General features: G+C 43.2%; 1 protein-coding gene across 1 annotated transcript; it reads left to right on the forward strand.

Annotated features, from left to right (window-relative positions):
- Positions 1-13,834: 13,834 nt before the first annotated feature.
- LOC119655340 (cilia- and flagella-associated protein 161) lies at positions 13,835-22,533 on the forward strand. Its single transcript, XM_038061187.1, has 6 exons — positions 13,835-14,036; positions 14,098-14,411; positions 21,769-21,967; positions 22,051-22,152; positions 22,227-22,313; positions 22,369-22,533. Exons 1-6 carry the CDS (start codon positions 13,953-13,955, stop codon positions 22,471-22,473), a joined length of 891 nt encoding a protein of 296 aa, XP_037917115.1. The 5' UTR covers positions 13,835-13,952; the 3' UTR covers positions 22,474-22,533.
- The last annotated feature ends 3,280 nt before the right edge of the window (positions 22,534-25,813 follow it).

A 25,813-nucleotide genomic window follows, 5' to 3' on the forward strand; every position in this document is an offset into this window, starting at 1 on the left:
TGCCTGTCACCTCAAATAAGGTCACGAACTGCACCTTCTTTTTCTTCAGCCTTTGTCCCGTTCACAAGCGGGGTCGGTTCGTCGTGATCAGTTTCGGTATTTGGCTCTATCGAATGCCTGATCTGAGTGCAATCTCGAGGCCTTTAAATCCTCATCCAGCGTATCAAACCATCGTTGTTTCGGCCGGCTTTTTGGTCATTTACCATCGACTTCGATGGTAAATGATATTTTGCTACCCCACATACTTTTTGGTACCTTTCGGGTGGCAGGAAAATATATGTATATATTCTGAGCTTGTTGAAATGGAATCCGACAGAATAAAAATTTAGTGAAAAATTAGGACATATTTCGTCAGAAAAACACTTTATTTTCTTTATGCTTATACAAAGAGGGACAGTCTAAAAAAACAAACAGTTCATTCCCGAAATACGTTTCTGGATGGTTTATGTTTCACCAATAGAGCATTTTTACGGCTTATTATGTAGTAAAGCTAGCAGCTCTGTGAGTAACCAGTATCTTCAATTCCAGTATCTTCCACGTGGGCTTATATTCCAAGAGAGATTACATTTTGAAAGGTGTGGTCAAATACCATAAAAGCCATTTTTACAAAATCCGAGATATTCCCCATATTTTTCGAGTGAAATTGTAAAAATTCCCAAGAAGACTCCTGACATCTACGTTCGTTACAAACCCTCAAAAACTCAAGCTGGGATCTGGCTCTGTGTTCTCAATACGGGTGTAATACAATGAATGTTCTTCGCAAAAAATGGTACTAGCATTGACATTACCTGATTGGTTCCAATCATAATATCTTATAAAAATTACTCCAATCTTTCCCTCTTTTGACAATCTCACAATCGTGTCCAACGGCAACTTTATTCCGTAAACTGTCTATCATGTACGTGGATTATGTACTCCCATGTTCCAGAGGCTTGCATTATTTAAATCTCTAAAAGTTATCCCTTGTCGCTACTAACTATTAGTTTGACTAAACTGGTCCCTTCAAATCCATTATCCTTTTCTTCTTTAGCTATTTAATAGCGAAGTCGTCCCCTTTAAATCAGATTCTTAAGTGGACGTAGTTGAGCGACTATTAGACATCAGTTTAATATATCTAGCTTTCACTATTGTGGGCAACCTTAGAGGGTTTTCCGTCGACTTTGATCGAGTCGGACAATTTGATCGTATCAACGACGCTTCTTTGGCAACCTTCCGGCAATGAGCACGCCACTTCCATACATATTGTCGTTACGGACCAAAGTTATGATGCTGATCCCGAGCACCTTTTGATAATCATGAGTCTACTACTTAAAGCTATGTCCCATCGAGCGCTAAGAACAATAGTTGGAGAGTACCAAGCGATCCGTGTTTCACTGAGAAGCACCAACGGGAGGGGAAGGGAGTTGTTAGTTCAGGGAACCCCATGCCGGCGGAGGGACCGGTCAAGTTCCATCTTCTTCGAAATAAGATAGCCCGAACATAATGCGCAACACGACTTCAGCTGCCGGCGATCTTCAGCATTTCTCTGACAATGTTGTCTGGAGAGAGCTCCCCTGTGTCTGCATAAAGCTACTGATGAAAGCCGTCCCACCTTTAACAAGACAAAAACATCTGTTCAGCGTCGTCTGCCACTCCAATCCAGAACACACAACCAGGAGATCGCGACCTCCCAATTCTGTGCAGGTAAGACTGAAAACCTCCAGGTCCGCTTAAAAGTTGGGTAAGGAAGTAGCCAATCTCACCGTGCGTTCGGTTCAGCAATGGGTCTAAATTGTCGATGAGTCGCGCAGTCCATCTGCCTCTTGGCTCATTTTTCCAAGAGAGTTGCCACTTGGTTAGGGTGCGTTCACATTCTTCACGGGCAACCTCTCATAAGTTTTCGCCCTCGATAACTTTACGCTCCTTAACAAGGAAGGCAATAGGGATCACACCCGCAATTACCATCACGACCGGTTCTGAAACAGTGCGATAAGCAGACGCCACTCACAAAACTCCGCGTCTCTGCCCTTGAGCAAAGCGCTTACGTTGCATCTCCTTATCAAGGGCATCAACCCATACCTCCGCGCCATTGAGCAGAACCGACTACATTACTCCCATAGGAAGACATCTCCTAGTAGATATAGGGCCAAGACTCCAGCTACGGCCCCGTCCGGTGCTGCTTTGGTTTGCTCGAAAAAGCTCATCTTCGAGTCGAGCATTAAACCAAAGTATTTTACCGCTGGTTCTGACTCTATAGTCAACTCGCCGATCGATATGGGGCGTAGGGTCGCGATTCACTTTCTGGTCAAGATGAATACTTCAGTTTTTTTCCAACGCAAGGCTGAAACTATGTCACCCATCCGCTTATCCGTCACATCAATGTGCCAAGTCTGCTTTGCGCCTGTTCAATAATGCGTCCGGCATCAAATGCCGCAACGGTGTCTGTACAACCGACCAGGCGCACCTCTTCGGGTATTTCGAGTCTCAACAGACTATTGTAGGAAGCGTTCCAGTCCGGCCTAAGATGGATCCTTGTGCTACTCCCGACGTAATATCCATCCTCCTCTGGCCCTCTAGCATCTCATAGATCAAAGAGCGGTCTTTCAGATCCCTCAATCTCAGCAAAAGATAGCTTAGCATGTGCAATCAGTTTTCTATGATGCCTGACATATCTGTTCATCTTACGGAATTGAAGGCATTTCTGACATCAAGCGTTATAAGGAGCACTAGCCATCGAAATCGGCGGCTGTGTGCGTCGGCTCGACGAACCGCATCCACGGCCTCCATAACAGCATCCACTGTGGATCGCTCTGTTCTGAACCCGAAATGCCTTAGGAATAAGTTCCCGGAAGCGCGGATCGCTTCAGCAAATTTAATCCTGATGAGTTCCTCGAGCACTTTCCCAGTCGTGTCAAGCATACACAGCGGTCGCTAACATTTTCAATTTAATACATTACTCCAAGCGCATGTTATCTGCCATGAACCTTATACGTCAGAAGTCCTTGCCTATCTTTCCACGTTTCCATCCATTGGTCATTTATTTGAGTAAAGAGGAACTCAGTGAAGTAACTTCTAGGCCATTCAACGGCTGACTTCGAGGAGTCTCAGTTAATCCGACTTACGTTTAGTGAAGAGCGTTCTGCTGATCGAAGGAGGGAAGTGCCATTTACGATCACAATCACTTCTGTCCTATTAATTAATTATCGATCATGAGAGTGGCTGCGAAGGTGAACGACACTTCCTATTGTACAGTAGGCTGTCCCAGCCACCTTAAATGAAGCAAATGACAAGATAGCTTCCCACTAAAGACATAAGAATATTTATTGTATCAAAAACTTTAATTGATCCTCGGTTTCATCCAGAGCAGAGCAAATCCACGAACGCTCTGCATAAAATAATAATAACACTATCTTCATTTTTGGCCAGAAGGCCTCAAAACAGGTCATGTCGAATACAGGGCTCCAGATATACGTTCTGCAGTCGCTTCATTTTCCTCTTCTTTGAGTTAATTTCCGGTAACACCGCTTTCATTTGCGGTTAAAGTCCGTAAATTACCTGCAATAAGTGAAATTTTTTACCTATAAAATGCTACAGTACATCAAGTAGTAGTTAGCAGTAATAAGGATCGCAGCAGTATTGTTCTTTTTCGAGGAAGACATACTCCACATGGAAATAATCCCTTTTTCTAGGCTTTATCAACGTCTAGTTAGTGTGAGCAATCTGCTACTAATAATACAGGCGAGATCATCCAAAGATAAACACAAACATCCACGACCAACTAGGATTAGAGCTGAGGGCAACGAGGTCAAGAGACTGACCCTCAACCAACTCGGCTTATATCTTTTGTCAAGCACCATTGAAGGTATCCAGATAAAATGTTCCATTTTGTCGAAAACAAAAGACGATCTGAAACAATGATGAATTGAGGCACTAGATTTAAGAACCACGCGACCCAACGCGAACAAGACCTATGACCGAGAAAAATGGGACATTCAACGCAGACGAGCAGATCCCGCTATCGAGCGCTACAAAAATTATTTGAATCTTGAAGAGAACGATACAGTCTTTTAGATTATCAGCTCTTCGTATCAGTCTTTCTTTTGGCGTAATCATAAGAATGGAATTGGTGCTCGAAGATCATGTGCCATGCAACAGAGTATATGATAACCGGAGAGAACGACATCTGTCGAAGGTTTCCTGAAAAATGTTCAAACCTTGTAAAATATATAGTCGATTACTGGCCTATAGCAAAATTATTCTGTCGTGTCTTCGGTCGTGTAAAGCATTGACAGAAAGCCAATGCCCGGCTTAAACAGGCCATTATATTCAACAGCGACGCCATCCAGATCAGGCCTTTGGGCAAGGAAAGTGGCAATCAAAACGAGTCGGCCCCGTTTCTGAACAGGAAAAAACTACAAAAGAAAAAGGAGAATGTGCAAATGCAGAGCAGAAATTTGGAATCGTGAATGTTCGGTTTGACCTGAAACTTATCTCACTATCTTCTAAGCTTGGACTGCTTTATTGTATTCACTTTCCACACATTTACGTTTTACCTCAGATTTGATCTAGTTTCTAGCTTAAGTATTCATGGAACAATGCGTCTAACTCCCTTTAATCATTTTTTTTTATCATCAACGGCGCCACAACTGGTATCCGGTTTAGGCCTGCCTTAATAAGGAACTCCAGACATCCCGGTTTTGCGCCGAGGTCCACCAATTCGATATCCCTAAAAGCTGTCTGGCGTCCTGACCTACGCCATTGCTCTATCTCAGGCAGGGTCTGCCTCGTCTTCTTTTTCTACTATAGATATTGCCCTTATAGACTTTCCTGCACAGTAAGACCTTTAACCGTATGGTGAGACGCTTCGAGCGGAACAGTTTTTGTAAGCTGAAATAGGCTCTGGTGGCTAACAACAACCGTGCGCGGATTTCATCATCGTAGTTGTTATCGGTTGTGATTTTCGACCCCTAGATAGCAGAAATTGTCAACGGTCTCAAAATTGTATTCTCCCATCCTTATTCTTCCTGTTTGACCAGGCGGTTTGATGTTGTTGGTTGATTCGTCTTCGGTGCCGACGTTGCCACCACATACTTTGTCTTGCCTTCATTGATGTGCAGCCCAAGATCTCGCGCCGCCTGCTCGATCTAGATGAAGGCAGTTTGTACGTCTCGGGTGGTTCTTCCCATGATGTCGATTTCGTCAGCATAAGCCAGTAGTTAGGTAGACTCAAAGAGGATCGTACCTCTTGCATTTACCTCAGCATCACGGATCACTTTCTCGAGGGCTAGGTTAAAGAGGACGCATGATAGCGCATCCCCTTGTCGTAGATCGTTGTTTATGTCGAATGGTCTTGAGAGTGTTCCTACTGCTTTTATCTGGCCTCGCACATTGGTGAGGGGAAGCTTAGTCAGTCTTATCAATTTGGTCGCGATACCGAATTCTCTCATGGCCGTGTACAGTTTTACCCTGGCTATGCTATCATAGGCGGCTTTGAAGTCGATAAATAGATGATGCAGCTGATGTCCATATTCCAATCGTTTTTCCATCGCTTGCTGCAGAGCGAAAATCTGATCCGTTGCTGGTTTTCCTGGAATGAAGCATCTTTGGTATGGGCCAATGATGTTGTGGGCGTATGAGACTATCCGGCCTAGCAAGATAGCGGAGAATATCTTATAGATGGTACTCAGCAACGTGATACCTCTATAATTGCTGCACTGTGTGATGTATGAGACAGATAATGCCTCTTTGGCAGTCGTCAGGCATTGATTCGCTGTCCCACACTTTAAGGACAATGTGATGTTGTTGGTGTAATTGGTCGCCTTAATATTTAACCAATTCGGCTGTAATTCCATCGGCTCCTGGCGACTTATGATTTTTCAGCCGATGAATTGCACGGACTGTTTCTTCTATACTTGGTGGTGGTAGTATTTGTTCGTCGTCTTCAGTTGGCGGGACCTCCAACTCGTCGATGTTCTGGTTGCTCAGTAGTTCCTCAAAGTACTCAACCCATCGCTCCAATATGCCCATTCTGTCGGAAATCAGATTTCCCTCTTTGTCTCGCCAAGATGCGCATCGAGTTTTGTAAGGCTTGATCCTGCTGACTTATTGGTTGAACTTGCGCGCCTGGTGCGGTTGTTCCCTGTACTTTTCGAGTTCACTGACCTATTGGTTCTCCCAGGCTTCCTTTCTCCGTCTGTGAAGTCGCTTCTCTGCTCGCCAGAGTTCGTGATAAGTCTCCGCGCGTGCCCGCGTCCTTTGAGCGTGCAGCATTACTCGGTATGCAGCATTCTTCCGTTCCATTACTAGCTTACATTCATCGTCAAACCAGCCGTTCCGACTCTTTTTGAGGCTGAGACCAAGTATATTTCCTCTTATTAAACTTTTAAAGACAAATATTAGTTTAGAGTAGGTGAAACACAATGGACTCCAGGCGTATATACAGCTTCGTATTATAAAAAATTCCATAGTCAATACTATATATACACCCAGTGTTCAAAAGAAACCCCAGCTTGATTCAAAAGCAAAAAAACGCGATCCTTTGGACATCTACAAAATATAACATTGAATATCCTCCATGAAGCAAACAAAAGATCGCTTTGAAACCAGACAAAAAATAAAAATTCGAAAATAACATATCGATGTGTACGTTCCGTAATCATATCCCAAAATATACAAAACATAGAAACTATATACAAAAATATATACCTAATTTTCGAAATAAAATAAAAGTGACTATACAAGTAAATAAAATAAATTAAATGGATTTTGTCACCTAAAAAACAGTCTGCCATTCGAAAATTGTACTTAAAAGTGAAAAATCCAAATACCCATGAAAGTAGATAAAAGATTTTATACAAAGATTTAACTAGTAAGTATCCTTAGTAACTCTAAAAGATAATAAACTCGACTATAATAATCGTGGATCATTTGAAAGAATATGCTTGTATTTTTCGCGAAACGGTGATCCTATCTATTCGAAGAGTAAATAAAAAAGATTAATAGTTAGAACAAAGTCCTATCATAGTTTCTCCAAACCATTGTTAGGACAACGTTCATTGGTGGGTTTGCTTATATCCTTCGAACATTTAGGAAAGTGATAAAAATAAAGTTTGAATATAGAATATGAGAAAAAAAACTTATGTAGTATTAAAAACTGTCTAAAACGTTAAAAGAAAACACTAACTGAATTTACATATGATAATACGAGTGACAAAGAAGACCTAGATATATTCAAAACTATAAATACAATGCATATTAAGATAAAATAGACTGTGCATATCGATGTGGTGTATGTACTTAAAACGCTGAAATAATTTTAGATTACCTTTGAAGGAAAAACTATCTGTTGTGAAGAAAAAAATATTAAAAACCAAAACGAAGCAAAAACTACTTAAAGATGTATTTAAAGAAATGTGCAAAATAAGGAACATATGGAAGAAAAGATGAATAATATAAAAAAAATTAATAAAGAGTTAGTATTCAAAGTGTGAAATATAAAATAGTTATTCGAAAACTAAATTTAAGCTCAATATCTAGTTGATAAAAACAAACAAAGATTCGATATCACAAACTATACAAAATGGTTTTTAAAGATATTTTCTATTTTCATGTACACACGTTGTATTTTTTTTTACAAACTGCCGAAATAAGTTGATATATTATTTCATATTTCTACTAATTATATGATCATTGTAGACTATTTTTATTGTCTTTAAAAGCATCATTTACTTCTAGGCCTATTTAGTTACATTATGGCATCCATATACAATTATTTCTTGAAATTCTCCTTTTTTTGTACTCGAAGGTTTGAAATTTGAAAATTTGAAGCAACCGACAATCATTTAGTATTATGTGATTGCTACTTTTATTAAATTCACAAATCGAATTCAATAATTTAGAAACAACCTATCTTATTATATCGACACAGTATTACTTCAAGACAATAGATTGCTTTGAGAATCGTTTTTAGAAAAAATATTCCGCTTCCATTTATATGTGCAGCAACAAAATGAGGCCTAAGCTATGCTAATGCTTATATTTTTGAATGAAAGAAGCGAAAGAACAGTGATAATTTCTTGAAATATGAATAACCGCCCCTTGTAACCTTGGAGGATCTTACATGCAAGAAGGCTCCGGAAATGCGCTATAAGTTAAAAGCTGAAAATAAAAATACTATATATATTTTAACTCATACTTAACCAGAGGAAAATTCTGGATTTATCCATTACTTAATGATCATTTTTGAATTTTTGTAGATATTTATAAATATATAAAACAGTCGATCAATTTTTTAACAACAAAAATAAATACTTATTAATTTCTTTTACTACTAAATACTGTCACGTTGCAATCCAAATTTAAACTTTTCAAATTTCAAATCTTCAAATTGTAATCACATTTTATTCTGACTTGTAAAAGCAAAAAAAAATACATTCAGAAGAGGTTGAAAAGGAGAATTAAAATGTGCCTTCAAATGTAAAAAGAAAAATTATTTAAGACATAAAATATGGTAAAAACTAGTAGAAAACAATTTAAAAATAAAAAGCGGAAAAAATTGTAAATATTGTAAAGAAATATACTTAAAAAGCCAATAAAAACTATGTATGTTTTCGAAAATAGTTTTGTTTTCATTAAATATATACTTAATTTTAAATTAATTCATTTTATTCTGAATTAAATCATCAGTCATTCTAGAAAAATACTTTCTGAGTGCAAGCTTGACAAGAAAAGCAACGAACGTCGCCACGCGGTAATGGACACAAAAATGTTGCGTTGAATCAGTTGCGTTACACGCATTGATCACATTCGAAATGAGTTGTACGGATCGCGGAAAAATTGTGAGAGAGAAGTCTTCGATGGTATGAACATGCAGCTTCCGCTGACGAGAACCCACTTGCTAAGATTGGTTTGAGTATTGAAGTCGATGGGATACCATCAAAAGGCTGACCGAAATATCACTGGATGACGAGAGCGTCTCGACTCCGACTCATCGAAAAAGTGAATAAAAGTCGAATCGGAGGCTGCGAAAATACCTATCTTAGCTTCTACACTAAGCAGGTAAGTCTTCAGTTAGCTTCAAAGCGATTTTGACGTCTTTAAGAATTGAGTTCTGCAGGCTTTACGCCTAAAGCCCTAAGGAAGGAAAGGCGTAACATATCCAGTTGGCACTGAGCCGAAGGCAGGGCATATGGACCTCCTAAGCCTATCAACCGGAGGGTCGAGAAAACTAGTTAGATTGTACCCGATACTGCGGATACTGTTTATGTAACCACGTATTTTGCATAAAATAGAATCAGTAAATAAGGAACAATCTTCCGAATTGCATAATTCTTTTAATTGGTTTAGAAGCTGCGACAATATACGGTGTAAACCCCAGATTAGACTGGATACTACGCATTACTAAAGTTTAAGTTCAAGATCAAATAAACAATAAGCAATAGATGCGGCACTTTGAAAACAGGTCACGAGCTGAACGTTTGCAGTGTATAACAAGGTTTATGAAAGAGCAAAATGACAGTTAAGGGATAGTATAAGTCCTATCTCCAGCTCAACGTGGTGATCGCTGCGAGTTCTTTCTTAATGAAAAACTGTAGACGGAGAAGGGTGAAGGCAAGTCTACCGCGCCTAAAAACGGGACAAATTGTACCAACTGGTCCTCCAGGTTTGAATTTGGATAGGGCTAACTTCCGTATAGGAAGACCGAAGTTACGAAGCCACGGATGGAGCCTCGGACAGCATGGACTTTAAAACTCTGAACCCGGCAACAAAAACGGAATAAAGATTTGCAGATTTTCTCATGAACCGTGTGCTCCCTGTACAGAACGATGCTGCTCAGCAGCAAGGCGATACCCTGTCCCAATATAAGGCTGATGTAGCAGCGTTGCAAGAGATGTGCTAGATAGAGACATGTTTCCTGGAGAAGAGCCACTACACAGTATATTATAGCGGCTATCCGGTCAACCATGTGCTCGAAGTACGTTTCTTAGTCAGCCAAAAAATTTAACCTGCTGTTATCGGCTTTGAAAATATAAGCGAAAGGCTGTACACTCTGCGTTTGCGAGGCAAATTTAGAAATATAAGCCTCATAAAAGTTCACGCTCCTACAGAAGAGACTGCAGAGTCGAACAAGAATACCTTCTACGAGGCAGTTGCGCGGACGCTCGACGCCTGTCCCAAGTATGATATCAAAATCATACTTGGAGTTTTCAACAGTCAAATACGGACGGAACCCGTATTTAGGTGATAGGTTGACTCCCATAGCTTACACAGGGATACCAATGATAACGGACTGCGGATTATTCAGTTAGCAGTATCGCACGAAATGATTGTTGGAAGTATCTGGTTTGCGCCGAAAACGGTCCACAAACATACGTGGGCCTCTCCAGACGGGACAAATTTCAACCAAATTGACGAGATGCTGATTGAACGCCACCACCTCTCAGCCTTGATGAATGTCAAAATATAGATTCGGATCACTATCTCGTTGGCATAGTGCTCCGAGCTTGAATTACAACACAACCTACAATCTCCTCTGATAATCAGGTGAAAGTGAATACTGAAGTCATTCACAACACAACCCTCCGTAACATCTATGAGGGGGATGCCAGCTAACAGATGTCCTGCCGATGAAGCATCAACTGATGATCTTCACAACGACCTGAAGAACGACATCATTGATAAGTCCACAAACACGCTTGGTCCCAGCCGCAAAAAAAGTTGGAACGGCTGGTTGGACGACGAATGTAAGCTAGAAACGGACCAGAAAAATGCTGCATACCAAGTAATGTTGCATTTTTAAACAACCCGGGCATGCGCAGAGACTTATCACGAACTCCGTCGAGCGGAGAAGCGACTTCACGGACGAGAAAAGGAAGCCTGGAAGAACCATGCTCATCCTGCCGAGACAAAGAGGGAAATCTGATTTCTGACAGAATGGGAATATTGGAGATATGTGTGTGTTGAGTATTTTAATGTACTGCTTAACAACAAAAATATCGGAATCACAGTCGAATTGGTTAAATATGGAGGCGACTAAATACACCAAGCGGTTCATCAATTGATGCTTAAGGAATGAGCAATTGCTGCTCAGCGACAACTGCCAACGGGGCATTATCTGTCTTATACTTTAAAAGAGAGATATCACACAGTGCAGCAATTATAGAGATATCACGTTGCTGAGAACCATCTATAAGATATTCTCCGCAATCTTGCTGGGGCGGGTAGCCCGATACGCCCAGAACATCATAGACCCATACCAAAGAGGCTTCACTCCAGGCAAATCGGCAACAGGTCAAATTTTCTCTCTGCGACAAGCGATGGAAAAACTGTTGGAATAAGGCCATCATTTGCACCATTTTTTCATCGATTTCAAGGCCGCCTATGATAGCATAGCCACGATAAAACTGTACACAGCGATGAGAGAACTCGATATCCCGATGAAATTGATAAGACCGACTAGGCTGATTCTGACTAATGTACGAGGCCAGTTTGAAACAGCAGGATCACTCCCGAGGAAGCCCTATCATGCGTCCTCTTTAACCTTTAACAAGGTACACGATGCTCTTTAAGTCCACGAAACTACTGACCTACCCTGACGATATTGGCATTATGGGGAAAACGACCCGAGATGTACAAACTGCCTTCATCCAGATCGAGTAAGCGGCGCGAGATCTTGGGTTACACATTAATGAAGGCAAGAGGAAGTACATGGTGGCGACTCCAGTTCCGAAAACCAAAGAATCAACGACATCGCACTGGTCAAACAAGTACAAAAAAGATAGGGTACTACAACTTTGAGAGAATCAACAACCGTTAACAACTAAGACAATGAAATCCGTGTACGGTTATTGGCAACCAACAAGGCCTATTTTAGCTTACAAAAGTCAAAGCTCTTCCTGTACAAGATAATAATCCTACCAATCCTTATGTATTCCTCGGAGAACTGGGTTCTTAATATGAAAATTTGCGAACTCTTGGTCGTGTCCGAGAGGATGGAGGATTCCGCAGCCTCTACAACGATAAAATCTATGAGCGATACTACGACTACCTGGTTGTGGATAAAATCCGGCTCACATAATCCGTACGGGTGATCCATAGTAGAGAAAGAAGACAAGGCAGGAATATGTCAAGACGCCAGACAACTTTTAGGGATATTGAATTGGTGGACTTTAGCGCAAAACCGGGCTATCTAGGCTCCCTTATTAAGGCAGGCCAGACCGGATACCGGTTGTTGCGCCATTGATTATGATTATAATAAATTTTTATGTCCAAAATATTGCCTTCTCATGGTGCAACAGAGCAGACTTATTCGCCTTACTCATCTGACAACAAAAAAACTCAATTCCAAAATGGAATCAAACCCTACTTTGAGCAGTCGAAAATCGCATTACTCTCAAAGCAAAATAATACTTAGTGTTTACCTGCCATTATATTAATTTTTCATTTATATAATATACAGGGTGCGGCAGCATAACTTCCTTTTTTCAAAACTCAATAAAAACTATTGTATGCATTGGAAAATATTTATTTATTTTTTATAATGTAGGTACATGTCTAAAGTGTTTATTTACATTGTTTTGAAGATCAAATCTGTTAGGTGACGTCCCCTATTCTCCATACATTGCGTAAACCGATTTCTGGCATTTGTCATGACTCTTGTTAGCATAGCAGGTGTTATGTTGGCAATTTCTTCTTGGATGTTGGTCTTCAAATCTTGTAGGGTTTTTGGACGGTTCACATAAACACGGGATTTCAAAAAACCCCATAGAAAAAAATCACAAGGGGACAGATCGGGAGAGCGTGCGGCCATTCCAAATCGCCTCGAATTGAGATAAGGCGCTCTGGAAAGTGTTCCCTCAAAACAGCCATCGATGCTCTTGAAGTGTGTGCTGTTGCACCGTCTTGTTGGAACCAAGTGTCCCCCAAATCCAAATTTTCTAGCCGTGGGAAAAAAAAATTCTGTAGCATGTTTACATACCGGTCCGAATTCACTGTCACTGTAACCTCATTTTCCTCAAAAAACCAGGGACCAATAATTCCAGCTGAGGAAATTGCACACCACACTGTGACTTTGGGTGAATGCAAAGGCTTTTGATGCAATTCTCGAGGGTTGGTGTCAGCCCAGTAGCGCATGTTTTGTTTGTTAACCGACCCACACAAATGAAAATGGGCTTCATCCCCAAAAAAAACAATAGAACCCTCAGGAACGACATCAAGAAGAAGCTCACACGCGTTCATCCGAGAATTGAAGTCACGTTCTGAAAGTTCCTGCACTGCCGCCATCTTATAGGGATGAAAATGAAGATCATCACGAAGAATTCTTCTCACAGAACGATCGGATAGTCCAAGAGCAGATGCGTGTTTGCGTGCAGAATGCCGTGGCGATCGCAACATTGACGCTCTCACTGCTTCAACGTTCTCAGGTGATCTAACGGGCCGAGGGACTCCAGTTCTTCCTTTTGTCGCACTTGCAGTTTGTCTGAATGTAGTGACCCATGTAACAATTGATTTGCGGTCTGGGACGGGAGCCAACGGGGCTAAATTAAAACGATTCCGAAATGCACGCTGTGTTGCAATAAACGAACATCCGCTTGAAAAGTAAACCTCAACGGCAAAGGCACGCTCCTCACTATTCCAACGCATGATGGCGACTGAATCGTATCGGGACAAAACTTTACAGTATCCCCTCTTGAACGAGACCACTAGCGCTCCGCTATGACATCAACTAACTGAGTGGCGCGCATTTTAAAAAAGGAAGTTATGCTGCCGCACCCTGTACTTTGCAGCCTAGTTTGGATTTAGTTTTTTCACAGGTGAGAAATTGTAAACAAGCAACGAATGCAACTATAGGCATTTGTGATTTTGACTGTCATGTCTATGAACGTCATAAACATTATATTCGTATTCAATTTGAGAAGTTAGAAATATTTGTATGAACAGCTTATCCACCAAATTTCAATTTCAAAACGACAATAATGGAAGACCTTTCAGTTCCCCTCGTTAAATACAGTCCAACTGTTCGAATAGGCAATTGGTTCGAAGAGTATTGCCTTGAAGAGGTATTCACTCGATAACACTCCAACAACCCCACTCCCCTTTAACTGGTTTCACTGTTTCCAGGATGAGATCCAAAATTTCTTAGCGAAGCGAAGAACGGGATCTTTACTTACGCAGAAAACGCGGAGAATGTTTAGCAATTTACTGCGAGAAATTGACCTCGCAAAGGCATCACCATTTGTCAAATTTGGGGATGTGGTTCAATTCGTTGCTTCGGATTTGAAAATTTCCAAGGATTTTGAGGATATAAAGCCAGTGCTGTCATTGGTAGTAACTGAAAAGAGGATTCTTCAAAGTCAACAAATTGATGAAGAAAGTGAACCGTCCATCGCTCCATGCATGAAACCGTGTGTTCGTAATACTTTTATAATCAAAAGGTAATTGAAGTTTAAGCTATAAATTTTGTGCTTGATTTTCTTAACTATCTTTCTGAACTCTCAACTAATCAACCTGCTCTCCCAGGGCATATAATAATCCACTCAATCCTCTTAGATGAGTGACAGAACTTAGCCTATGGGAATTGCAGAAATGACTTGTAGTACAAAACGTTTCGTGCTTAAGTCCCAGAGGAGTGCGTTCCGGGATATACGGAAGTCTTCTACACTGATGGCTCAAAAACAGAAGAGGGTTCTGGAGCCGGAGTCTCTATCGAATAAAAACGACGAGTCCTTTGGGACAATATGCAACGGTTTACGCGAAGTTTACGCGATCCTAAGGGCTGCAAACTGGATTAATGACGAGCGGTTGAAGGACAGGCCCATCGCAATCTATAGTGATAGCCAAGGTGCTTTCAGGGCGTTGAGTAGTCCTTTGATCACCTCGAAAATCGTTCAGGAATGCAGAAACCATTTGAACTCTATCTCTAGATTCAATACGGTAGAACTACTCTGGGTCTGGTCACTGTGGTGTAGAGGGAAATGAAATCCCGTATGCTTTAGCGAAAGAGGGACCGGAACCGGCAATTGAAGTATCAGTAGTATTGGCTAAGTCTGTTTTCAAAAACTGAGAACAAGCTTCCCACAATAACAGGTGGCAGAGCCTGAATGCTGCTCGACACACCAAACTTTTCCTGCCAGAACCGAACATGCGTACCGCAAAGTTTATCCTGTCGAAAATCAACAGGACTTACAGGTGTATTGTTGGCATTCTGACAGGCCATAATTCACTAGCTGGGCATAGGTTCTGAATGGCAATTATTCAAGATGATACGTGCCCCCCTGTAATGAGGAAGCGGAATCCACGGAGCATTTCCTATGTGAATACCCCGCCTATAGACGCATCAGGCATCAGATACTTCGTGCCAATGTTCTCCAGTTGCGACGGGTAGCAGCACATCCACTAACGGAAATTCAGCGATACGTTAACGAATCCGGAATATTCCGTTAGACGGGGGTGCTCAGAAGCAGTAGCTTCTTCCCCACCACACACACACAAGTTATTTAAAAAGCGCCTGAATAACTTCTGCAGGTTATTCACGCTATGTTAGAAAAGGAGTACAGTTACCATGAATTTTTCACTCGAAAATGTTTCTCATTTATCTTGTGGTACGAAAACCCATCAGTTCCTTGAGCGAACGCTATGCAGTATAACATCGCACAAAGGGAACTAGTACCACTCAGGGCTATACTTCAATGTCTCACTTGAACTATGAACTTAGAGGTAATATCGCTAAAATATTTGTTGAAAGTAAAACGAGCCATTTGGCCAAGGGATCGATGAGAGCGCCGTCGATGGGTAAATCTCCACTGCTACACCCAACCATCTGAGGCTATGAATGATTAACAGCTTCTTGAATTTATGCGAAATTTGCCTTCTTCCCTACTAACGTTATGTCAGACGCACTGAGTCCACCCACCATTTCCGTGGCTTTCCCACTGGGCGGTGTCCTTCGGGAGCGCCTTTGAATACCCTGTTAGTTATTCGCTTGTTGTCCACCCATTCTAAGTGACAGCACCTATGATCGCGAACTGCTCGCCGCGTACTTGTCCATCAAATACTTCCGTTTCTCCCTAGAGGGCAGGCCGTTCACAGTGTTCACGGACCATAAGCCTCTCACTTATGCTTTGAAACAAAAGCCCGACAAAGCGTCCCCTCGTCAGCTTCGACACCTGAGCTTCATAAGCCAGTTTACGTCAGACATCCAGCACGTGTCCGGCAAGGACAACATAGTTGCTGACGTTTTGTCTCGTGTCTCCGAGGTTAACATCCCCGCCTCACTCGATTTCCCGGCTACTGCCAAGGCGCAGGAGGATGACGCAGCACTTCAGAGCCTCAAATCCAACCCCAAATACAAATTTCGAGAATTGCCCATCTTCGTCTCAAACCTCTCGCTCTGCTGCGAAGACTCGGAAAAGGGACCTCGGCCATACATTCCGGCCACATTTCGCAAGGAAGTGTTCCACGCAGTTCACGACTTGGCGCATCCCGGCATCAGGACAACAAACCGGTTAGTCACCGGAAAATACTTCTGGCCCTCCATGAACAAGGATATCAATTCCTGGGCCAGAGAGTGCATCGCATGCCAAAAGTGTAAAGTCTCCAAGCATGTAAGGAAAGAAGTGGGCTCATTCCCCCGCACTACCAAGCGTTTCCACACGATACACCTCGACATAATAGGGCCTTTGCGAGACTCGCACGGTTACAAGTATTGTCTCACAATCATCGACAGGTTCACGCGGTGGCCTGAGGCAATACCTCTGAAAGACATTACGGCGCAATCTTGTGCCGAAGCCCTCTGCCGAGAGTGGATACCTCGCTTTGGCGTCCCTGCAGTGGTCATCACTGACCAGGGAATGCAATTTGAATCCACCCTTTTCTCGGAGTTAGGCAAACTCCTGGGTTTTAAACGCCAGCGGACTACTGCATACCACCCGCAATCCAATGGGATGGTGGAACGTTGGCACCGGACGCTGAAAGCCGCCATTATGGCACGCGACGACCCGTCCTGGACTCAAGTCTTGCCTCTCGTCCTACTCGGCCTTCGTACAACCCGCCGAGAGGAATTTGCTGCCAGCCCCGCGGAGCTGGTATACGGGGAGAACCCAAGACTCCCAAGCGATCCGGTTTTCGACAAGAGATCGGGTCTCACGGAGTCGGGGTTGGTGCGTCTGCTAAGGGACAATCTCCGACGCATCAGAGCGCCACCACCCACTCGACACTCGCCCATACCTGCTTGTTCGCCCAAGGAAATGGACACGTGCTGATCAGGACGGATGCCCTCCGGAAGCCGCTGCAGCCTCCATATGAGGGCCCGTACCGCGTTCTCGAGAGGGGAGAACATTTCTTCCAGCTCGAGATCGGCGGACGCAAAAAGGCGGTCTCTTTGTCCAGACTGAAACCCGTGTGCGCCCCGAAGCAGCGTCGTGTCCGTTTTGTGGACTAACGGAGAACGGAGTTCCGGGATCCGTCGCCGAAACCCCCTAGGTTTCGTCTGGGGGCGGAGTGATGTGGCGCGGCAGGATCTGCACCATTCGAAATTTATTTCGAATGTTGCGGATGCGGACGGGTAGATGGCGCGGAACTCTCCACTCACTCATTTTAGAGCACACCAAGGGAGTGGATAATTAGCGGTGGAAAAATGCCGTTGGTTGGGACAGTAAGGACCGCATGGAAATAAGTCGGTCTCTTCTGTTTCCAACCGTGGCAACGAACACTCGCGAGTAGTTTTGGACATTTTAAGCCGCCTTAGCCCAACTAAAGAAGTTAAAGAATTGTTAGCCCAACTAAAGTGCGAAATAGATTATAATTTATTAATAATAGTATACACTATCCTCGAATGTTTCAGTTACTATTATCAACTTCGCATCGTACATCAACTACGAAAGTAGTGCAGCCGGTTAAAGGTTCACTGCAATTTTTGTAGCTTTATCACCACCGATGCTGCTAAGTCGTCATAGAGTTGGTACAACTCCGGGTTGTATCTAATTCGCCAGTCAGCTCCATTTTTTACCGTGTCATGAAATTATGTAATCAGCGAATCCCACTATTTGGGGAGATTTGTAGAGCAAAGTTCCCGTGGTACCTAACTACAGTTCGCGGATAACCGATTCAAGGGCTAGGTTGAAAAGCATGGGAACGAGCATATCTCCTTGCTTTGATCCACACTTCCTTTCGAAGCATTGCGTTAGCTCGCCAAGCACCTTTGCATGGGATTCAGTCTTAGTTATCATCAGTTCGGTCATTCGTACCAGTTTTTGTAGTAGGCGGTATAGTACTTCTCGCTTGATGCTATCATACACTTGAAGGAAGTCGACAAAGAGCTGATGCACATCGATATTGAACTCATACCATTTTTCCAGTAGTTGTGTGACCATGAAAATTTGGTCTATCGTAGATCATTCTTTCCAAAATCCGCAGTGGTATTCACTAATTAATTTGTCTATATAGGGCCATAATCAAGTTTATATGATTTTTGTCAGGATCTTGTAGGAAGTGCACAACAATAAAATATCTCTGTAATTGCGGCAGGTAAGTTAGTCTTCTTTTTTGTGCCAGTTGTCAGGTAATTCTTCATTTGTCCAAACTTTTAAAATAAGTTGTGTGTGTTTGTGTGTGTTTGAGATGGATTAGAAGCAAAACCTCCGAGCACAAAGACCCTGGTGGTCCATTGTCTTGGATTCCCCCGTCAAACCTAATTCGTTTATGAATCGCAGGATTTCCGTTAGGAGCTGTGATGCTACCTCCAGCAGTTGGAGCACATCGGCATTAAAACACTTATGTCTGATGCATCTAGGCGGGGTACTCAAATAGAAAATGTTCAGTGGCATCCATGCCAAATGTTTTGAAGTGTTCAAATGGTAGTATAGCAACTCTCGCCTCTTCATTGGTAACAACCGCTCTCGCAGTGTCCCAATTCCCCTTCCAACACCTTCGCGTTGAAAGGTTTGCAGAAATCGCCAATTGTCTTCCTCCCACTTCTGAGACCTGTTCTCATGGATCTTCCAAGAGAGTCTGTATAGACTCAACTCTAGATTTTGTGAAAGTACCATCCGGTTTTCTACGAAAGTCCAATTTGGCCGACTCATCTTTATTAAGGACTCTGCTCAGCCTGGAAGTCTCCCTCTCCCTTTCACCTTCCAATTCCTCACAGTATGCTCTAAAACAGTCTCGTTTCGATCCTTTTACGAACCCCTTATATTCATGCTGTGAATCCTGGAAGTTCAATCAGTCTTAATTCTACGTTTAGAAGTCGTCTGGTTGATTTCCCGAGTCTCTGCAGTTCTCGGTTCCACCATCGAACTGTTTTGCGGCGTTGATCTCAGGAAATAGGACAGGTCTCTTCATAACACTCTAAAAATGCACGATTCAGAGTTTCCAATTGATCATCTATAGCCAAGAAGTTCATTGAACTTTGCCCAGTCCTATGATTTTCCCAGGATTATGTATTAAAGACTGTTCGCTTGCAATAGACCGACTAAATTCAAAGTAATGATGATCTGAGAGTGAGACTTCACCTAGCACTCGGCAGTCTCTAATCAACTCTAACCATTTTAAGGTGCAGATTGTTTGGTCAATTACTACACTTCTTCTTGGTCGTACCATCGTAGGAGCGCACCCTATATTCGCGGTCGTCAGACCAACTGGATCCCCAAGGATTGAATTTCCTACTGCCCCAACAAATACACTGAGCGTTCGTATCACAACCTATTAAGAGTTCAAGGCTACTTGATTAGTTCTTGCGTCGAAGGAGGACACAAAGAATTATAGGGAAAGCCAGCAGAAGCAGCTATGGCGATTTTCCTCTTACCATTAACCTGGTATTGTAAGTTGACCGCAACAAGGACCTGGGAACAGAATTATCTTAACGGTCTCGGTCTCGAGGATCTTTCAGCCAAAAGAATGCTAGTTCCCTTCACTGATTTACTGATTGAATACCAAAAATTTTCTTAACACGAACCCATGGCTCTTGGGCCTGCAATTTTCTCACCCTTGCTGACACTAAAAGTCTTTTGTGGATCGCACCAGAGTAATCAGCTTTGTTTTCACCTTCCTCCGCGTCCTTGCGCCCAATTTGTCTGCGTATCGCCGTACTTGATGATGTAGAAACGCCCATGCCATCATTCTTAAAAAACTCCGGCTTCTTTCGCAGTCCTTTCCGTTGTCGTCGCCTTTGAGCCATCCTAGGTTTACGGTGCCCGGGCTGCATGGAACTGTTTCCACATACTGGAATTAGACCACTTACACATCATCAGCTGGTAGAGGCAGAGGAAAAGGTTCTGACTGACAAGCCTGTATTCGCTTCTCCTTTGTGGCTGAAGTTTCCTTCTCCCGAGCCTTCCTGTCACTATTTTTTGAAAAAGTTGAGCAACAGTGTCACCGGTAAACCGACCGTAGTTGGGTTTCCAATTCCTTGCAGTAAAGGAGTTGTTTTACTATCCTTTCTGGCTAACCGCGCCGTAGACACTGGGTGTAGGTTTTCCACTAAAGTGGAGAGCCTGTCTTCCACCGATTTCTCCGTGAGGGAACATGAATCTGGTGAGGCCTTCAAAATCTGTACCTCGGCCACGACCAGATTTCTCAAAGACTCGGGTGGATTGGAAGTCTGTGACTTCTTACCACTTAGATAGTTACAATCCTTTGTTTCAATCATTACTGTAGTAGTAAACTACCACAAGCTCCCCCACCACCACAAAGTGGTGTCCGAGAAAGGGATAAAATAAATTTATGGAGGAGATTATCCGGGCAATGTAATAGTTCAGGTGGGAGACCATCGAGTCCCGGGGTTTTATTCAGTTTTTGGTCGCGCAGGGCTACTTTCACCTCTTTAATAGAGGAAGGTTCGACTGGTGTGTTTTTATAACTTCCGGGTTCGTCAAATCTGTACTTCTCGCTGGCGTTTCCACGCGGTTGAGCAGCTTCTTAAAGTATACCATCCATCTTTTCTTGATATCCTCGGGGTAGTAAGATGTCTCCTGTAAGGATTACAGAGACTTGTCTGCGGCCTATAACCCCGTACGAAATCGTTCACTATACCGTGTGCGTATGTCTTATGTCTTTGTCAAATTGTCTGTCATTGTTGTATTTTCGTTGTTTTTTCCTACATGTCCGGCTTACTATTCGCATAAGATCGTCATAAGGTTCTCATTTTCCCTTTCTGGGTCGTTCTCTTTTTACGGTAGGCTTCGTTTTTTTTGTTGATTGCATCACAATATTCCTCGTCGAGCCAATCTTAACAGGTGCGTTTGGTTTGGAGACCGATTGTCTTTTCTGTGGATGTTTCTTCGAAGTCGATCTCGACTAACGATGTACTACTGAAGTAGTTGCATAGCTCTATAGTTTATGGGGCCGTTATTCGCCCGTTTTATCAAAGTCGGATTTCTGAGCCCTGTTTGCTTCGTGTGATATGTTTTCGTTAGTCCACGTCGCAACGTCGTCCTTACTAACACGTGGTTGCACGGCCAAAGTGGATAGCAGGATAGGTTGCCGGACCCTCACTGATAGGTAAGAGTAAAGCGTCTCACACTCGCTACAACCGTCGTTGGCGTTATCCAGCAGGCAGCGCAGGGAGGTGAGGTTTTGGTTTGGCCTGCCGTCACGAATCAACAAAACTATGTTTCCATTATTGTGTCCCTTAGGCAACCTGGCTGATTAAAAGGAGGATATGTTTTCTGTTGACTGAATGACACATAAACACTCGAAAATCACCGCGGAGTCTCTGTCAACTAAGTGGCCCTCAACCGAACATATACAACAAATTGATAGTAAACCCTTATATCTATTTTCCAATATTTTCAGCCCTGATGCGGTTCGACGTGATGGCGAGGTCCTAAAATTCGGACAAGAATTTCTGATCGAAAGCACACAAGGTGGCTGCCCAAAGTTCATATTGTTTAGTTCGCCAAAATGCCAAAATTTATCGACTGCTTTCGAGCCAACCAACATGGCAAGTACTGGAGGCGAAATAGTTCTTCCAGTAGGTGTTTGCCCTAAAATTGTAAGGACAACGATAAAATTTATTAATCTTTTCAAATTATTTTATTCAAAAGCAAGAAAATTTGAGAAAATCACTTTTTTTAGAGCCCGGAGAATTTTCCAAATATCCCTACAGGACACGCCCGCTGGAAGTGTCAACACCTGATCCCCTCAATGCGTTTTCAATCAGAAGGCGAGCCTGTTCCTGTAAGAACTATCATTCAAGGCTTCTTTACAAATGAAGTCATTTTACGAATTTTGTTTTTAATTTCTAATTTTAGAGTAATACTCGCCTGCTGATCACCCATGTGGCAACAAACCAAAATTTGGCTGCAGAAAATGTGGAATTTCAAACATTTTTCGGGAACGTGGGTGCTCTCTTTATAAGCATTTCAAAAGAGTTTGCATCATATTTATTTTCAGGAGTGCCTGGTTTCTGTCCATAATTATTTGGATAAACTGAAGCGAGTACAATGGCAAAATGTTTGGAGTATCCACTTAGGAAATGAAAACGATGATGGTAAATAGTATTCTGAAGATAATCTATTTGTATCTTTTATTCTAAAAAATAAATTCACTGAAACAAGATGCGCTTAAGTTTTACAGTTTGGCTTGCACGTTCATGGAGTACTGTTTTCATTCTCTGCAATATTTACACGGCGCCATTTGAGGTCACCCTATGAAATACAGCTTTCAGTACGATTTGGTGCTTAAGCAGCATAATCCAAGTCCATGTGTCTTCCATTTGTAAAATGAAAGGTGGTGGAGTCCTAATCGGACTAGGGCCGAGGACAACAAATAAAGGTACGTTCTATGAGTTTCTACCGCAGTTCCCTGTGGAAACCACAGCTGATTTAGTACTCATCAGTGAGCAATACCGAAACAAGGACCCAGTTTCATGGCGCCTTGACATATCAGATACCGCTGTCATATCGGTTCAGGACAGCACCTTCCTTATGGTTTTTACCCGAGGCCGAAGGGACGGCTTTGTCTGGATTCAGTGTTCAGGGACAACGTTTTTCAGTGTCGCCGAATGAGACGATGCCGGGCTTTCGACGCAAGCTTGATGCTTTGGAGGACGCTATCATAGGCACGGATGGGCGGATCCTGGTCGGGGCTGACTTCAATGCTAGGGCTTTTGAATGGGGCATGCCTCACTCAGACTGCAGAACGAAACGAATTCTCGAAATGGTGGCGAGAACAGGACTGGTGGCTCTAAACACCCGATCCACCGCAACGTTCCGGCGCCCAGACTGCGAGGGGAGCATTCCAAACGTAAACTTCGCATCGGAGTCACTGGTGGCGCTGGTGGACGGGTGGCGAGTTCTGAAAGATTTCTCCGCAAGCGGCCATCAATACATTGCCTTCGAAGAGGTGGACACAAACTCTCAGTGTACGCCACCCCGGCGCTCTTTCTGTGCATGGAACGTTGCAAAAGTGAACTCTAGGAGATCTGTCGAAACTCTTGGAACAGGTTGGGCTGCACTAGAGGGTACTCCTGGGGGTGGTGGCGCTGCAGCTGATACTCTCGTAAATTCAGTTAAGAACCTGATGACGACGCCTGCAGAGCCTCCATGCCCAGGAGGGCATCGAAACTTGGCAAACCTTCTATGTATTGGTAGATGGTGGAAATTGCAGAGCTCCGGAAGTAGTGTCACAGGCTCTGCCGCTTAACACAACCTCTAAGAGTACAGAAAGAGGCATATACCATAACGACGGAGTACAAATCAGCAGAAAAGGAAGCTCCCTCAGCGCAATAAACAGGAGCAAAGCTCGCTACTGGTAGGATCTGGTTGATGAGGTGAATGCAGACCCATGGGGACTCGGGTACAAACTAGTAATCCAAAAAATCTAGGCTCTGCGGAAACCCTGTTTACTAAAGGCTGAGCAGATATACTGCATTATACGGGTACTATTCTCTGAGCACCCCGTATAGGATGATAACGTCGGCGCGAAGAACGCCGAGGACTGTCGACTTTTCTCTATAAAAAATTTGAACAGACAGTCCTCTCTCTGAGATGCAAGAAGGCATCCGGACCCGATGCTATTCCAGCAAACAAAACAAACAAACTGGTATTCCAATACCGACCAGACCTACTGCTTTTTGCATTCAACATTTGCCTGAAAGAGGGCATTTTCCCTGCTCGTTGGAAGATGACAAGGCTTGCGCTGAACAGCAAACGGAAAGGCGACCCCAAGTTGCTATCTTCATACTCCCCGCTTTGCATGCTTGACACTGCTAGAAAAGTGCTCGAAATGCTCATCAGAAATAGACTTGTTGAAGCGATACGCGCTGCCGGAGACTCATCTCCACGTCAATTCGGTTTTAGATAAGGGAGATCCACAGTTGATGCTGTCATGCAAGTCGTAGATGCCGTTTGACGAGCGGAGGCACATAGCCGCCGAACTCTGATTGTGCTCCTCGTAACGCTTGACGTCAGAAACACCTTTAATTCCGTAAGGTGGAAATACATTCTAGGCACACTAGACAATACTTTCCACGTGCCGAATTATCTCTTACGGATATTGTGGGACTATCTTAGGAATAGTTGCCTGCTCTATGAAACGCTAGAGGGTCAGAGAGGGATGGAGGTTACGTGCGGGGTATCGCAGGAATCCGTCCTAGGTTTGGCTCTTTGGGACGCTACCTATGATTGTCTTCCTAAATTCCAGAATAGACGCGCCTGGTCGGTTATGCAGATGATGTCTTGGCGCTTGCTACTGGACGCACTGTCGAGCAGGCCCAAAGAAACCTCGACATATAGATAATACGGGTAATCGGAGGGATGTGTGTGTGTGTGTATGGTGGAGGGGAAGCTACAGATTCTGAGCACTCAGGCCGTGTTGGTCCATTGTACTCGCCAAACCCGTCTAACGGAATATTCCCAATTCGTTAACGTATCGGAGAATTTCCGTTAGTGGATGTGATGCTACCCGTCGCAACTGGAGAACATCGGCACCAAAGATCTGATACCTGATGTACCCATAGGCGGGGCATCCACTTAGGAAATGTGCCGTGGATTCCGCTTCCTCATTTCAGGAGGAACACGTATCATCTAGAGTAATTCCTATTCTGGACATATGCCCACCTAGTGGATCATGGCCTGTCAGAATGTCCAAAATACACCTGCAAGTCCTCCTGCTTTTCGACTGGATAAACTTTGCGGTACACATGTCCGGTTCTGGCAGGAAAAATTTGATGTGTCGAGCAGCATTTGGGCTCTGCCACCTGTCATTGTGGGAAGTTTGTTCCCAGTTTTTTAAGACAGACTTAGCCAATACTACTGATACTCCAATTGCTGGTTCCGGTCTTGGCATGAGGAAGATTGACCCCTCTTTCCCTAAAGCATCCGAAATTTCATTTCCCTCTACGACACAGTGAGCAGATACTCAGGGTAGTTCCATCGTATTGAATCTAGAGATAAAGTTCAAACGGTTTCTGCATTCCTGAACGATTTTCGAGGTGATCAAAGGACTAATCAACGCCTTCAAAGCAGCTTGGCTATCACTGCAGATTGCGATGCGCCTACCATTCAACTGCTCGTCAATCATCCAGTTTGCCGCCCTTAGGATCGCATAAACTTCGGCTTGAAAAACCGTTGCATATTATCCCTAAGGAAAAACCCATTTCTCGTTTTTATTCGAGAACCCTCTTCTGTTTTTGAGCCCTCGGTGTAGAAGACTTCCATATATCCCGCCACACATTCTTCTGAGACTTCCCAGTTTTCTTCAGGGTAACTTCATATTTTCTACCAAGCGGATGTATGGGGACACGAGAATCGGAATGCATTGTAAGAACTGGATTCAGTACTCCCAGAGCGGATGGATGATTACTCATGGTCTCAACCTTGCACTGGAAAAAAAGCAC

This window comes from Hermetia illucens, chromosome 4, assembly GCF_905115235.1.
Source record: "Hermetia illucens chromosome 4, iHerIll2.2.curated.20191125, whole genome shotgun sequence".
NCBI classification, from domain to species: domain Eukaryota; kingdom Metazoa; phylum Arthropoda; class Insecta; order Diptera; family Stratiomyidae; genus Hermetia; species Hermetia illucens.